Genomic DNA, 16,120 nt, shown 5'->3' on the forward strand with positions numbered 1-16,120 from the left:
AATAAAATAATAATAAAAAAGAATAATAATAATAATAATAGTAATAATAATAATAATAATAATAATAATAATAATAATAATAATAATAATAATAATAATAATAATAATAATAATAATAATAATAATAATAATAATAATAATAATAATAATAATAATAATAATAATAATAATAATAATAATAATAATAATAATAATAATAATAAGAATATTTATCATTATTATTCTACATGCCACGCACCAATTATCTTGTCGAATGCCACGAAATTCTCATGTGATCATGTGACAAATCCGTTCATGCAACGTAAAACCATAAATTGCATTTAAAGCAGTTAAAGCAGTAGTTTTTGCAATTTGAATCGCAAGAGCCGCAAGGAAAACGATCAGAGGCGTCGTTAGTTTTTTGGTACCTTTCTGTTTTTCCATTTCTGACATCTTCATGGGCGTTGGGAATGGGTTTCGATTGTTTTGACAGGCAAACTGCCCCAGAAAACAGGGGGGGGGGGGTGACAGACTGAGCTGATTTCAGAGTTAGATCACCACGAAAATTGGACAAAGAATAGGTGTAATTCCAAAAGGGAAAATAATATCCCAAGAAAACAAAAAATAACTTCACAAAAAAACATGATCTTCCCCGTTTGTGCTCCCAGTACGTTATGCTCCTGCCCCCCTCCCCCAGTTTACGGCTACGACATTGTGTTTTTGTAAACTTTAAATTAATTGTTGATTTTTGTCTGCCTATTTTGTTTTTTTTCGGGATTTATGACAGAATATTGGCTAACAAACACGAATGGCTTCATAAACAGTTGAGTGTAAGCCTATTAGACGATTTCAATTGATTCTTAATGGTTTTTTGGGTTTGATGTTATTTGTTTTAACGAGTTCTAAGCCAGTTTTTCAATGTTCCTCCTTTTTTCAATCTTATTTCCATTATTATGCAGCATACTGGCATTAATGACAGTTCGTCCACTACAATTTATTTAAAGTTCTGGTACAAGAAAATTTTTTAAATGTTTTTAATGTTTTTATAAGCCCTAACTTTGCTTTTTTGTTGTCATAATAACTCATCAAGGACAAATCCCACTGTCCTTGAAAGGAGAACCAAGTAAACATATAGGATAACTTCACTAAAAAACTGGATCTTTTTCGTTTCTGCCCCCAGTACGTTATGCTCCCACAGTTACAGAGCACGGTCCATTACATAGTAATTCAGCATTTTAATATATGCCACGTGCGTCGGGGGATGCAAATAACATGCACCCACTAAGCTGGGGTAGGGCACAACCAAAAAAAATACTAAGAAAACTTTTGGTATAACCAGTTTCAATACTGTTTTCTTGCTTAATTTGAATATGAGGTTATGACTTTTTTGTAATTATACGACTTACTCTGACCAAAGACAAGTCTGATTGTTTCCTATGCTGTTGCTATTTAAAAATCAGTTTAAAGCTTTCAGTTGGTAACGAATGATTGTAAAGACTTTGAAACAATTGGTTTTCATAAAAACTCAGTGCCTTTTTGAACTTTGTTTTTTTTTGTTTTTCTTTTTGTCAACTTTAGATTTTATGTCATTTATGAAATGTTTTAATAGTATCTCCCAAACAATGGTTTCTCTGGAGTTTTTTGCTTTAACTATTGGTTTGATACTTTTGTAACTATTTGTTTTCAAAAAGTTTTGTGAGTTTTTGATACTTGTCTGTTTTTATGGTTTTTTTGTGTTCTTTTCAATTTGTGCCATTGAAAAAGGTCCTATTGATATTGAATTGATACCGGAGGGGTTGTATAGAATTTCCTTTTGTCATTAATTCTTGTTTTGTTTTTCTCAAACAGTGTGTTTTTGTAAAATGTATGTCACTTTTTTGTTTTTTTTTTCTGCATTTGGATTTTCTTTGTAGTCTTATGTCTTTGTCTCATTCTCTCACTAATGAAAACTACTATATGTCATTTGAAGATGGTGTTGGATATAGCTATTGTTTGAGTTGAAAACTGATTTTTTGAGACTTGTTGTTGAGATTTTTGACTATTTGTTTTCAAAGTTTCAATGGATTTTTTAAATCTTGCTGATTTTGTTTGTGACTTTTTTCTGAGACTTTCGATTATTTTCTTTCAAAGTTTCAGTAGATTGTTGAATTTTACCCAATTTTCGTCAATTTTTTTGCTAGTCTCACTGAGCACAATTTCCAGCTGGCTTTAGGTTTTTTTTTCTGAGGATACTATATCTTTGTTACTATGTGTTTAAAGAACATCAATTTGATTTTCGGCCGTTATCAATTAATTGTTTTGCTTTGTTGCTGTTTTTCTTCTCCTAATATTAGTATTGGCGTTTTCTATTGGTCTTCTAATGCCGTATTAGACAATGGTCGTTTAGCAGCATTAGAAAATGGTAGTTTAATGCATTTAGTTGTTTGGGTTTGCAACAATGTGCTTACTCATACGCCAATTGTTTTTGATCAATATCAAACTTTTTGAAAGTTTTCTGTCTCTTCTCCATTTGGTAGGAAAATGTGACCAGAAACAGGATAAGTGGAGTCGGAAAATGATGAACAAACGCGTTTTACCGAAAGTTTTCAATATTATTTTCAAGTCCCGATGCTGCATGCAGTTTGGTCGAATTGACCAAAAAAAGTTTTTTTTAAGCAAAGGTTGAATGATAAAGTGTGTGATTGTTTGAAAATTTGTATTTCGTATCTTTGTTTTTTAAATTGGATCCAGACTGTTTGCGTTACAGAAGGCACAGGTGAAAAAAAAACCCGAGTTTTGAACGTTTGCTGACCTGGGTGACCGCCATAATTTAAACATGTCTACCATAGAATGCCATATATGGCTTTCATGGAATAATACTTACCATATGTTGAACATAGCTTTTTCCCCAATTTGAACAGAGGAGACCGTTTAAACGCATGTAAAAGTTCATTTTCATCATCTGACGGTGTTGAAGCAACTCAGACATTACTTCACAAACATTGAAAATGTGGCGTCCTTGTTGTCATTACATGCCATAGAAAGTTATCTCATGAACCATCTTATGGTGACGATGTCTCCATTTCTGAGAATACTTCAATGACCACTCATTATTTTAAACACTAGCTGCAAAGATGGTTTATTGTGCAAAAAAGCAGGCCGAGAATTGATTTCGAAAAAAAGTTATGGTAGCATGCTTGCCATAAAATTTCACAAAATATTCTACGTTTATGTCAAGTTAAAACTAGTTCCATACTATTGTTTGCTCATGGTCATTAAGTGATAGAAAATAAGTAGAAAAAAGTATCTTTGCGTATCTTACAAATGAAAAAGACTTTGATATGATGTTCTGGAGTCTGTGTGAACTGTGATTTATGTCAAAATTCCATTGGAATAAAAAAAATTGCGATAAAAGTTGAGATTATTTTGAAAAAATTTATCTAAACAAAAAATTTGTGTAGTTTGGTACTTTTATAAAACAACAACATTATAACAAAGCTAGATTGCCAAAAAAACTAATTTCCTTCAGTATTAAAAAGTCCGAAAAAATGATCTACTATCCAAAAATTGAAGCAAATCATTTTTTGGATAATTGTTCAAAAGATGTACAAACAATTTTTTATTGTGTTTTGCTCCTCTGCATGCTAATGTGCATTCCTTCTTAAAAGTGCTCCCAAAAACAGAATTGATTAATGTTGAAACTTCATTTTTTTTTCAGAAATTGATAAAATTACAGATAGAGTACCAATTGTTTGTTGTACCTATGCTTAATGTTTTTGAACATGGTTAACATGTAGTTATCTCTAATCAGACGGATTTCTTTTTGTTGTTATGTCACAAATTTTATTCAAATTTGAACATCGCTTTTTTTCTGGTGCGATATGACTTGGTTAAGTTTTTGACAATGATGAGTGAAAAAAATAAGAGTAAAATAGAATTTTTCAGTTTGATTTGGAAACATAAGCAAAGAAATATGTATCTTAGATGAACTACTAAATTTTTTTAACTCAAGGTTTTTCAGTTTCACGACCTATTGTTGTGCGCGCAAAAAATTTAGAAAATGTGATAGGAGTGTCACTTATTTACACAAAAGGCCATTTATTACTTCCGTAACGTGACAACCAAACCATAACTACTATAAAAGTGTATTTTTGTTGCCAATAGATGAAGATAAGATGATGCCATCGCTACCACAGAATGATCATTTTATGGTAGCATCATTAATTCATTACTTTAGCATGACCATAAATGTTATCATCGTTGACATAGAATAATGATTTTATGGCTTTGATGGCTTAAAACAGTTATGCATTCGGCATCAACTGTCAATTGTGTGGTGGAAGCGTAACCATATGATGGCATCGTATGGAAAAATCGTTACCATTGTAAGATCATTACATAAAATTTTTTATGGCAGTTATGGCATAATATGGTCATGTTATGGCAACGCTGGAAGGTCAACCCGGGATAGTTGGATATGTTGTCTTCTTTTCAGTTCGAGGGACTTGTGAGCAGCTTGGGTGGTCTTTTGGGTCTCTGGATTGGTCTGTCAATGCTCAGTATTTGCGAGCTATTTGACGTATTTCTCGATCTTTACTCTCTATGGTTACTACGGGAAAAGCGGGAAAAGTACAAGCACCTTGAAAACGTGGTAATTCCTGGCAACCAACCAGTCACCCAGCCGGATTTGAACTCTGGTCAGCAGACACGGCCGACTACAGTCGCCAGTAATATTATTCGAGCGCCTCCAAGAGGTCGAGGCAGACGAGGTAGGCGAAGAAGGGGAGGTCGAGCAGCGATCGCAATGATGACAGCAAGAATGGCCAGGAATTCAGTTTCTGACGCCTCGCTTCTCTATCCGCCTGTCGTTGCGGCAGGTCAGATTGCAAGCCGACCTGCGACCTCTGGAAACAAAGATGAAAGAGATCTTACATTGTTACTGGCTGCGTAGTTTTCTGCAACTAGTTTTCATATTTCTGTTTTGGTTTGATCAAACAAAAGATTTTTGCCGCACTTTTTTTTGTGTTTTGTTGGACCCTTTGTTGGTTCTTACGTTAAACTTCATCTGGGTAATTGAGAGAGCGCTAGCCAAAATGTCAGACATATCAAAATTTAGAAAACTTACTCCTGGGCAATCAGAATTGAGAAAATGTTTATACTGTTTTCTTATGGGCTGAATGTTTCATAATGCACTCAACAAATTGTCCATATTTTACGTTAACATAAAAGCCGAACGAAAGAAAATATGAAATTTTGGGGTAAACTGATCTGTCATTTAGTATTAGACTATGTTGAATTTAAGTTAATTGAACGCACAAAGTTGTTGAAAATTCTATTTTTTGGTACGTCTATTTGCCGGGGCGTCACCAATTGAGAATTGGTTTCTGCAACCATCCTTGGAAATGAGGTGGACTTTGAGTGGAATAAATACTACTTCTTATCTATCTGATGGTCATTTTCTTATGGTATCACAACACTTACATTCATCAGATATTATGTCACACACACTTGATGTTCTTGCTGTTTAGTACGATCATTTACGATTCCATAAAATTTATATGTGCATTTTTGGTACATGAATTCCGAGTTTTCATCATATAATCCCTACCTGAGTTCATGGAGTTCATATATAATAAGGCAGACCCTTTGTGGGCTCCTTTTACAGCCTTAAAGAATGAAGAGTTAAGGCTACTTATTTCTGCGTGCGAAGTAGGCTTACCTAGTTCTCTCAGACTAACCGACTCTATAAAACAATGAAGGTGAACTTCTATCATTACGGTGGTAATAAAATACAGCACCGTAGACAATTGTGTACACATCGTGCTACTATCTAATAGACTGACTGTGGTCAGCCGTGTTAGCGCTATATAAAAGAGAGTAGAGTCTTCTCAGTCTCTGATTGGTTGGAGGCGTAAATTCAGTATTTCATCTGCTACAATAAACCGTTAATGAAGCGAAAATAGTAAATACCGTCTTGCATAGTAATGTAGGATGCTAAAATGAAATCAGAGAAATCAACATTATTTAAGGCTTGTATATCTATTAAAAATCAAAACCATCAAGTGTCAATTTTTATGATTACTCCCGATTTGTACGGCCGAACGTGCAAAACAACTTGCGATTGCCGTCCGGAACCAGTTCAATGCTTTCAGCTTAACATCTTTATTTTGGGAATGTTCTGATTGTGTCTTAGTTCAAGATCTAAGACCTTCCTAAGATGCTTCTAGACAACAGTTATCTTCCAGAAACCTTGCTATGAAAAGGCGGTTATCCTGCAAAAGAAATGTTTAGAAAGATCTCGAGGATAACCATATTCCGCAAGATGTTGCTAGCTGTACCTCCTTGAGAAGAATATCATGTTTTGCCGATGCAACCGTCTGAGTTCGAATAGAGTTACCAAGACCTGATTAATGCTTAACCAAGTTATTCTTCTTGGTTTGCAAAACGTTACCTATCAAACAGATAAAAGATAATAATTAAATAACAAAAATGTTAATTTAATTCGTCAAATCCCTTTTCTCAGACAAGTGTTGTCCATAATTTCCATTGTACGGATTGACCAAAGCGCTGTCAGAGATATTAGGAACTAATTGCCAGCTTGTAGTTTCTTTTGTAAAACTGACTTACTTTATAAACAATTTAGATTGATAAGCAAGAAATGTAATTTTGATTTTTCAAAGAAATCAAAACAGTTATTTAATGGGTTTGTCTCTCTCTCTCTCTCTCTCTCTCTCTCTCTCTCTCTCTCTCTCTCTCTCTCTCCTCTCTTTCTCTCTCTTTCTCTTGAATTAATTAGAGAGAAACAAAATGAGTTCAACGGTGCCCTATAATTGCATATTTTTACTGCCAGGAAACATTAACACTTGATCTACTTGGGAGAAGGCCGTTGTTAGAATATTGGGTCTTCCAATATGACAAGATGTTATCGTTCTGCCCTTGAATATTGTTGGAGTTATCTTTTCTATACTAGTTGAAATTGTATGATAACTTTGTTTTCGAACTGTTTTTTTTAATTCGTCTTTTGGAACTGTTAGTGAATTTGAATACTTGTTAGCTGGTATTCGTGTTTTTTTTTCAAAATCTTTTTGTTTCAAAAAATACTTTCAAGCCAGTGTTTGCGATGTTTGCTTAAAGAAGAGTGTAAGTCAAAAGTTACTTAATGATAACAGTATTCTGCTTCTTTCTTCAAGTTTATCAATAATGAAGTTGGAAATTATTGTTGCGTCTAATTTTTCAATTATCTTGCTCCGAATACCCGGTACACGAAATCGCGTTCTATAAGCATCCTTTTTGTTTTTAAGACTTTCCTCATTAATTTTGTTCAGGGAAATATGTGTGCCTTAAAATTGTGAACCCAGATTTGAATCTCGAACCCAGATTTGAGTCTCAGAGCATTTAAGCGCTGAACCAGCACATTTCAAGTGTAAAAACTTAATTCAATTCTTAATTGCAACTTAATTGTGTGTGGATGTATGTAAGTGGCTGAATATGTGTGTGTGTGTTTGTTATTGTGTTCATGTGTATACGTGCGCGCGTGTGTGCTTTTGTGTGATGATTAGAACCCTTTTAAAGAAATTTTTTCAACCAAAGTGTAAGTTGAAATCATTAAAGTCTCGGAAAATATTGATAACGGTGTCTTTTTCTTTGATATCTTCGGTGATGCCTACAACAAACAAATTATTTTTGCACTGAAATTTGGTATCGATTTATTTAAGAAATTTTATGAATGGCTTGCTGCAATGACTCTTGTGGCATCAAAAAATTATCAGTAATGAAGTTGCAAATTTTGTTGCGTTTAACCTCTCAGTTATCTTGCTCCAAATGTCCAGCACACTCTAATTTTTAATTTGTGCTTTTCAGCACAAATACTTGAGTACATATTTGATGAATAATTTTTATTAATTAAGGGCCATTGCTCACATTGAAGGATAGATTGGATTTTTTCTTCGTTCAGGAACGATAGGATGATATTGCTTAGTTCCGTTTTTGAAAAACCCTTCTGACAACCTTTTTCTGGTAAATTTAGTAAAAAATTTTTGACAATTGATGAGGTGAATTTTATGTTATTTAGAGGCTTCTCCTGATTAGATGTCATCAAAACATTCGTTCTGTAAGCATCCTTTTTGTTTTTAAGACTTTCCATAAAAGCTTTGTTCAGAATAATTTGTCTTTGAAGATCTCATCTATTTCTTAACATCGTGAGCCCGGATTTGAGTCTCAGAGTTTTTATGCGCTGAACCAGCACACTTCAATGTTAGTTCAAATCGAAAGCATTGCAACTCCAGAATATTTTAAGTTTCTTTATGTGCAGTTGTTCTTCATTATGGTTTTATTGAGGTCCTGGAGTTAGCCCAGGCTAAACTAATCCTTTACAGTCTAAAAATTACTCATACCCCAAAAATAATTCTCAGCAGAGTAACGTCATACCTTTGTAGCTTATAACTGGTAATTTTTATAGTAGTATACACTCTTTTTAGATATAAGGTAGTCGGCAATTATCGCAAAGCCCATTTAGCTGAGTGGTTACAACTTGCTACAAAAATTAAAAGTTGTAGGTACCCACGCGGATCTTTAATCGTTTTTTGTCATTTTTTGAGAAAACGATAATTTCCTACATAAAAATAGCGACGAAATAACGAACAAAACGACTATTACCACGTAAGGGCTTTTGATCGTTTTTGTCTAATGAAAACGATTAAAAAACGACGAATTCTTACAGGTGAAAAACAAAATTCCTCAACACGGGTAAGTGGTCACGCGGGCCGAGGATTTTTGCCAAAAATAACGGGCAAAACAGTGTGAAGCGTGTAAAAATAAAAGTGAATTACATCCTTATTTTTCCGCCTAATTACGGGTGGGACGGTATAATTATAAGAGTGTAATTTTACAAAAGAAAAGCGGAAGGAGGTAGTGAGGATTGATCTCCCATCTTCCCTCTGTGGAACATGATAGTTAAATTTTGTTCATTATACGTTGCGCCAACTGATACTAGCATTAGACGTTTCAATTTGGTTATAATGGTAATTATTTAAGAGCTTAGGTTTTTCAGTCCACCTTATGCAAAGAGTGTAAAAAGAGTGGAGAAAAGGGTGGAAATACAGTGTAATTATTTTAAAATTGCAATCTTACACTCTTTTCCACGATAAATAGGAGTGGAATACGCATTACATCCTAATCTCCGCCAATTAGGGGTGGGTTAAGGGTGAAACTTCGGCCCGGGCATTATTTGTTTTTTAAACATGCATTCCAAGTTCTCACTATTATAACTTATAAATCAAAATGTGGGAAATCAGTTAAACAGATATCGGTGTCGCTCATATTTGTACAGAATGTTTTCTGGAATAGTTATCGCTCTGGATTTTGAGTTGAAAATCTTCAATTCACATTGGGTGATAACATAAGAAATGACTAATATAAAATATGGCCTCAGATGATGGACTGACAAAAATTGTAAGTTTTTAACTATAGTCCGCGTCTCACATGAAAGATAATAGAGACAGAAAAAGTCCAAATAGTTTCAACTGGTAAGTTTTGGGTTGTTTTCGTGCACAATAAACGCAGATATTCCCTGTCTCTTGTCAACCGGGCTAAATTCTTTCTGTTGCTGACTTTCGGCAGCTTTGTTAGCTTGGTGGTGTTGGGTGTAAGCAGTTTTGTATCGCTTCAAAGTAGTGTAAATCCGATCGACGGCCAGAACTATTGAAGTTAGAGTGGTGAAAATGGACCAGGGGTCAAAAGGGTCGTATGTGTTGGTTACCCTGACTAGTCCATCAAACCATCGGAATGTTGACTCACTGTAGGAGAGGTTGGCGGAGGTGCCTTTACAAAGGGTGCTTACGATATCTTCGTACGATTTATCATGATGGCTCTAAAATTAGATCACTTTTCAGGAATAACTCAACAGAAAATTCTTAACTCACCGATTCTAGCATTAATAAATATCAGAGGCGTCCCGTCTGTTTACCCCAATATCTTACCACTGTCGTTTAACCCCGATTAATTAATCAAATTTGCTATAATAATCAAATCAAAATTATCCAAAATTACGGAGAAACATCGGTGATTCTCAAGTTCTTGACAAGAAGTTTCATCAAAAATAGTCAAAAGTGTTAAAATGCTGCATGTCTTAGCAAGGGATATCAAGTTTCGGTAGAACTGGACGTTGTTTATCTATAGGTTGTTGCGTTTATGTTTGTTTTTAGTGTTGATTCTAGTTTATGAATTAAATTTCTTTTAAATCCGTGATCTGAAAAAACTGACCCAGTTATTGGGTCCGTCACCTTCACTGCCTACTTCGTCAGCACTGGGTGGGGAAACAGTGGTTGGTTTTGATGTATTTGTTCTCTCACTGGGTCTCGAACCACCGCCGTCTTCGAGTGAGTGGGTGGGCAGTGCACTGAGGTTACTCAACACGTAATCTCTGTAGTCTGCAAATGTGCAATCCCAATCATCTGTACTGTACATCGTGTTCGATACGGTTGACTAAAAATATTATTCAACTTTTTTTTCCACCTCAAGTGCCTTTTATGACCTACGGTTTAAAATATTTCTAATATAGCACTTTTATATGCAAAGGAAAACGCGTTTGTCTTGAAGTGCATAAAAGTTACGTACCCGGAGGGGGTTTGGAAGATTCAATTATTTACCCTAATTCCAGGGTACATTCAGAACCAATTATTTAGTTGAAAATTTTCAAAAACCTCTCCAAAACTGTCTCGTGTGCGATAACATTCACAAAAAAAAATTTCGTTTGTGGAAAAGCGACACTCGATCATTCTGAAAAATAGGCATCTTCTGAAGTAAAATAAAAGGAATCTCTCATGACATGAGTTTCAACAATCATATTATTCGAAAAATTAAATAAGCTTGTGATTCATCAACTGATGCCACAAGGGAAAGTACAAGAAAACTCGTATATATAACACTAAAAATCGAAGGCCGAGCCGAGAACATCATGTACTTTTAGATTGAAATACTCGACAATTTGTTTTTCACTCGAGATACCATATTTTGTTTAATATTGCAGATGCACACAAAAGGTTTTATTTATAGCTGACATAGTAATTTGTGTAGGATTCGACGGACAATGTTTTTGTTTCATAAATTTTGAAAAACAAATTATATGTTAAAAATTGGCTTTTTCTCTGGACTGCTTTGAACATTATAATTTACATTCTCCGGTAGATGGATATTGTGACCTTTTTTGTGCACATAAAAGGGAATATGATCTGCTTTAAGCATGCATGCACAATGTGCAAAAAATAGGCCACAATATCCATCTAAGTTGAGTAGCCTTTAAACATGCAACGAGCATGAACTTGCAAAAAAAAATTAATTGCTAAAAAGGACGCATTTCCCCTGGTTAATTAACGTAACATGACAGGTCCATTGCTCTCGCTCTCTTTTTAGATACGTCTTGCATAATGGTAAAAAACTGGATGAAAACGGACATACCTAATTAATGCTAAGTATATCCTTTTACTCCCACCTTTATTAAGCCTATACCCGCAAAACAGCTTATATATAAGTTGTTTAATGCATATAAGTTGTTAGTAGTGTAGGCTTGCTGGCGATGGGGGGTAAAAGGTCGTACCTATGTATTAACATAAGGTAGGTCTTTTTTCATCCAGTTTCATCCAAATACCAAAGACGTGCCTAAAAAGAGAGCGACAACGATAGTCGTGTCATCTTATCTTAATGTTTGTTTTAACTCGGGATACCATATTTTGTTTAATACTGCAGATGCAGACAAAAAGTTCCATTTACAGCTGAGGTAGTAATTTGTGTAGAATTCGACGAACACGGTTTTTTTGTTTCATAAATTTTGAAATACAAATTATGCTTTGTCAAAAATGGCTCTTTCTATGGACAGCCTTAAACAATCATATTAACATTCTCCGGCAGATGGATATTGTGGCCTATTTTGGGCACATAAAAACGAATATGATCTGCTCTGCGCAAGCATGCACAAAACAGATCATAATCGCTTATATCCATCTAAGTTTAGTACCCTTTAAACAAAAGAAATGCAACGGGCACAAAGTGTTTTCCAATAGAAAGGGAAGAGCTTGAAAAACCTGTGTTTTCCAAAATAAGAGTGTAACGTTGAATGAAAAACCCATAAAGACATTTTAATAAGACATTGAAATATTGTGCCTATTTTGTGCACATATAAGCAAATATGATCTGTTTTGTGCATGAATGCACAAAGCAGATCACATTCGTTTTTATGAGCGCAAAACAGGCCACAAAAGTCTTCACCAGAAAGTGTAAATTATAATTTTCAAAGTAGTACAGAGAAGAAGGCAATTTTTAGCATATAATTTGTATTTCAAAAATTATGAAACAAAAACATTGTTCGTCGAATTCAACACAAATCACTATGTCAGCTGTAAAAAGGGACTTTTGGGTGCATCTGCAATATTAAACAAAATATTGTATCTTGAGTGAAAACAAGTGGTCGAGATAAGATGGCAGGATTATTGTTGTAGCGCTCTGTTTAGGTACGTCTTTGGTAGTTGGATGAATTTGCATGAAAAAGGACATACCTTATGTTAATGCCTAGGTAAGTCGTTTTATGCCCCCAAGTTTACCAAGCCTACACTTAACCAGTTATATGCACGAAATAGCTTTTATATAAGCTGTTTTGCGCATTTTAGTTTTAAGTAGTATAGGTTTGATAAAGGTGGGGGGTAAAATGAAGTACTTTACATTAAAATTAGGTATGTCCTTTGCATCCAATTTTGCACAAAATGCAAGACGTACCCGAAAAAAGAGCAAGAAAAATGGACCTTTCATCTCAACTTAATTACTCCAGGGGAAATAGGTCCTTTTTAAACAATTAATTGTTTACTCAGATTATAGCTCGTCGTTTTTCTTTTGTTTAAAGACTACTCAACATAATGAAGAATAATTACCAAATATCGGCGGTTGTAGCACAGTACGAACTGCAGGCTGCGCGGAACTGCTCGCTTAAGGAACTCACTGAAATTTTTCTAACGCTGATTTCAATGACAATTACTAAGCACCTTAAAACCTCTTTGAAAGTTTTCCTTCCATTGTTTCAGATTCTAAAACCTCGAACTAATGTTTTTGATAAGGTATTTTACAGTGCAACATAGTGTTTTTGATAAGGTATTTTACAGCTTTGGTATTTTCCAAAGTCACACTCAATGACGATATTTTCACGGTAAAAATTAGTTGATTAGTTCTTCGAGAATGGTATGCTATATTAGCTGTCTTTAGGTTGTTTATAAACATAGCAATTAATATAAAAAACTACAGGGTTTAATTTTTTGGAAGTTTCAGCTTCTGAAGACTGGAACTTCAAATTAAAATTTATTTTTCAATGAATTGTGTTTTACAGTAAAATTCATAACGTAACTTTAAACGCAGAATACCGTAATGATTACTTTAAAGTCATAAAAAAATGACAAGTTTGTATTTGTGAAAGATTTTGATACTGAAACCAGAAACCAAAATTTTTTTAGAAGCTATGAAATCCATTAAGTTTTTATATGGTGTTTTTCAACGTTATTTGTAAAATACAATGAAGAAATAATTGTTTTTTATTCAGATTTTCAAAACATTTTCCCCAATTTACCCAATACCAAATTCTGACCACAAAATAAACAACTCTTGCCAAAAAGACCCAATTTTTGCTCAAAATTTCCACACCTTGCCCAAGAAAATTCAATTGTTTCCAAAAACTGCCAAATTTTTGCCAAAAAGTACCGAATTCTTTCATAACATCACCCAAGTCTTGACAACAAATGCCAAATTTGCACCGAAAAAATTCATATTGTGCTAAAAACACATAATAATTGCCAGAAAACAACCCAATCTGATTAAAATTACACAAATATTAAAAATAACCAGTCCTTGCCAAGAAAAAAATTCTTGCCAAAAATACAGAACTCTTTTTTGACAAAATACCCAATTCAGAATAGAAAAAAAAACAATTTGTTTCAAAAATACTCATTTTTTGTTCAAAAATTTCCAATTCTTGCCAGAGACACATAGTTCCTGCCAAAGTACCCCGATTTTTCAAAAAACACTATTCTGGCAAAAATTTTGGAAAAAAACCCACCTCCTGCCAAAAAATAGATAATTCTTGCCGAAAAAAATCTATTCCTTGCCAAACCGAATGATAGCAAGAAACACAAATCTTTGCCAAATGCTCATTTTTCTCCGAAAAAACCCTGATCGTTCCAAAAAACCCAATTTCACAAAATATTAATTCATATAAAAATAACCAATATTTTGCCAGATTGCCAAAAACCGTCCAAAATGCGTAGTTTTAACAGAAATTCAGCAAACAGTTATCTAAGACAATTCAAGAGTTACACGATCATGACCATCGTCTGTATTTATCTAAAACCTTCCTGACAATCCCATTAATTCGTGATTTTACAAAAAGTTAATTTTCAAAATCTTCTTTAAAATGACGAAATTTCTCAGGTGATTTACCTAAGTTTCCTTATGAGCATCAATTTGAAAAGACATTGAAGAACTATTCAATATGACTCAAAATTAGTCTTAAAAATGTCTTGATTATCTCATAGAACTAACAATTATTGTCTCATCTTTTTGTTATAATTACGGCAAATTAGGTAATTTTTTACATGTAGGGGGTCACTGAGCCCTGGTAAACAAAGTTTAGACCAGTTGTTTTATATTGATATAATATATACGGATACTTAGTTAATCGCATATTTGTATGGGGTCAATGAACTGATGTGAACAAATTATAATCCAAACTAATTTTGATATGGTTCAGCATTTTTTTTATGTGTTCGCAGCTCATGTGGTTGAAATGGTACTCATAATATTGTATTAATTGGTTAACAATTTCGTCATAACGATTTCATTTTTTTATAGCACACAAACAAAAGCAGTTTAACTCTAGATAGAACTATTTACATTTCTGAGACGTTTCAAACTTTTTTTTTACTATAAGCCTAAATTGTGAACTCTCAACCCTCCCGTGAAGATTCTTCATCTCCAGTACTTCTTCAAATTTCCCATTTAACAAAATCCATTTCTATTAAAAGATTTAAAAACAAACCAGAAGAATTAAATAAAGGGCTACTATAAACTTCGCTTTGATCTACAACTGCATATTAGCTTTTCAGAGAGAAAATTATTGCAGTATGTTTACAGGTCGCTAATTGAGTTTTGCTTTTCTTGGTGGCGGACCAAAAAAGGCCTGCAAAATGAATATCAAAGCTGTTATTTTGAGCGCAAATCTCAATGCGCAAATCTTGTTTCCCGAGTTCATTGACGATGTAGCAATGTGCGCAGGCTGGATAGCGTATCAACCGTTCTCAATTCCGAGGCAGCTTTTTGGATTGTTATTGTTACTGAGAACACGCCAGAAGTTTCTGTACCACACAAACAGACGATTATAAAAAACATCAAGAAAGAATGCGGAACCTCACTAGTCTCAGACAGCAAGGTACTGCAAAGGTCGTTAGACGTGAATCTCTGTGATTATGAATTCTCCTGTAGAGCAATGTGTGAAAATCAATTAGTATTTTATGAGAAGAAGGAACTGAAATTGCTCTGGTGTGTTTCTGACCGGTATGGCATTTTGCAGGAGCAGAAATCTTGATCAAGTATGCGATGAGTGGTGAATTGTGTCATTGACAGAGAGTATGATTGCAAGCATAGAAGCAGAAAACCACGTTTGGTTACCATAAAATTGACATCGCAATCCCTTTTTTACGCTTTTCTACGAAAACTGGACCAAATTAGAAAAAGACAATAAAATAGGCAGAGAGAGCATCGGTTGTTGAATTGAATTAGCTGAACAAAACCAGTACCAACTCTAAAACAGTAGTTGATGGGGATGAAATCTATCAATATCAAATTACACGTAAAGAGATACGTAAAGCGTTATCTGTAAAAACTTCCGTTGAGTCTGAGCAACCGGCGAATGGTACACAAAAAGCGATCAAAGTAAGGGCTTCTGCTGACAATAACCGTGAAAGCGTGGGAATTAAAAAGCCAGAAGATGCTAAAAACGAAGCCGAAACTTTTGTCAAACACGCAAAATAATACGAGCTGCTGAGTTACATAGTAACAAAAAAAGCGGCAAAATTATTCGCTTGACTGATTATTTGCTTATAATTCGTGTATAATTTGAAATCTAAAAGTAGTA

The 16,120-nt window shown here is 34.1% G+C and overlaps 2 protein-coding genes across 2 annotated transcripts in view; one reads left to right on the plus strand and one right to left on the minus strand.

Annotated features, from left to right (window-relative positions):
* Positions 1 to 4,974, plus strand: part of LOC142340992 (uncharacterized) — a 19,305-nt gene extending 14,331 nt beyond the window's left edge. The window contains exon 2 of the mRNA XM_075391799.1: positions 4,454 to 4,974. Within this exon, the coding sequence (XP_075247914.1) occupies positions 4,454 to 4,909 (456 nt within the window). The 3' untranslated portion in view covers positions 4,910 to 4,974. The remainder of the gene's footprint in view (positions 1 to 4,453) is intronic.
* A 4,354-nt stretch (positions 4,975 to 9,328) lies between these two features.
* LOC142341324 (uncharacterized) overlaps positions 9,329 to 16,120 on the minus strand; it is a 58,897-nt gene continuing 52,105 nt past the window's right edge. Inside the window, exons 5-6 of the mRNA XM_075392248.1 lie at positions 10,219 to 10,440; positions 9,329 to 9,826 (exon numbers count right to left, since the gene is read on the minus strand). Coding sequence (XP_075248363.1) covers positions 9,476 to 9,826; positions 10,219 to 10,440 — 573 coding nt within the window. The 3' untranslated portion in view covers positions 9,329 to 9,475. The remainder of the gene's footprint in view (positions 9,827 to 10,218; positions 10,441 to 16,120) is intronic.

Source organism: Convolutriloba macropyga, chromosome 6 (assembly GCF_964194025.1).
Source record: "Convolutriloba macropyga chromosome 6, txConMacr16.3, whole genome shotgun sequence".
NCBI classification, from domain to species: Eukaryota; Metazoa; Xenacoelomorpha; order Acoela; family Convolutidae; genus Convolutriloba; species Convolutriloba macropyga.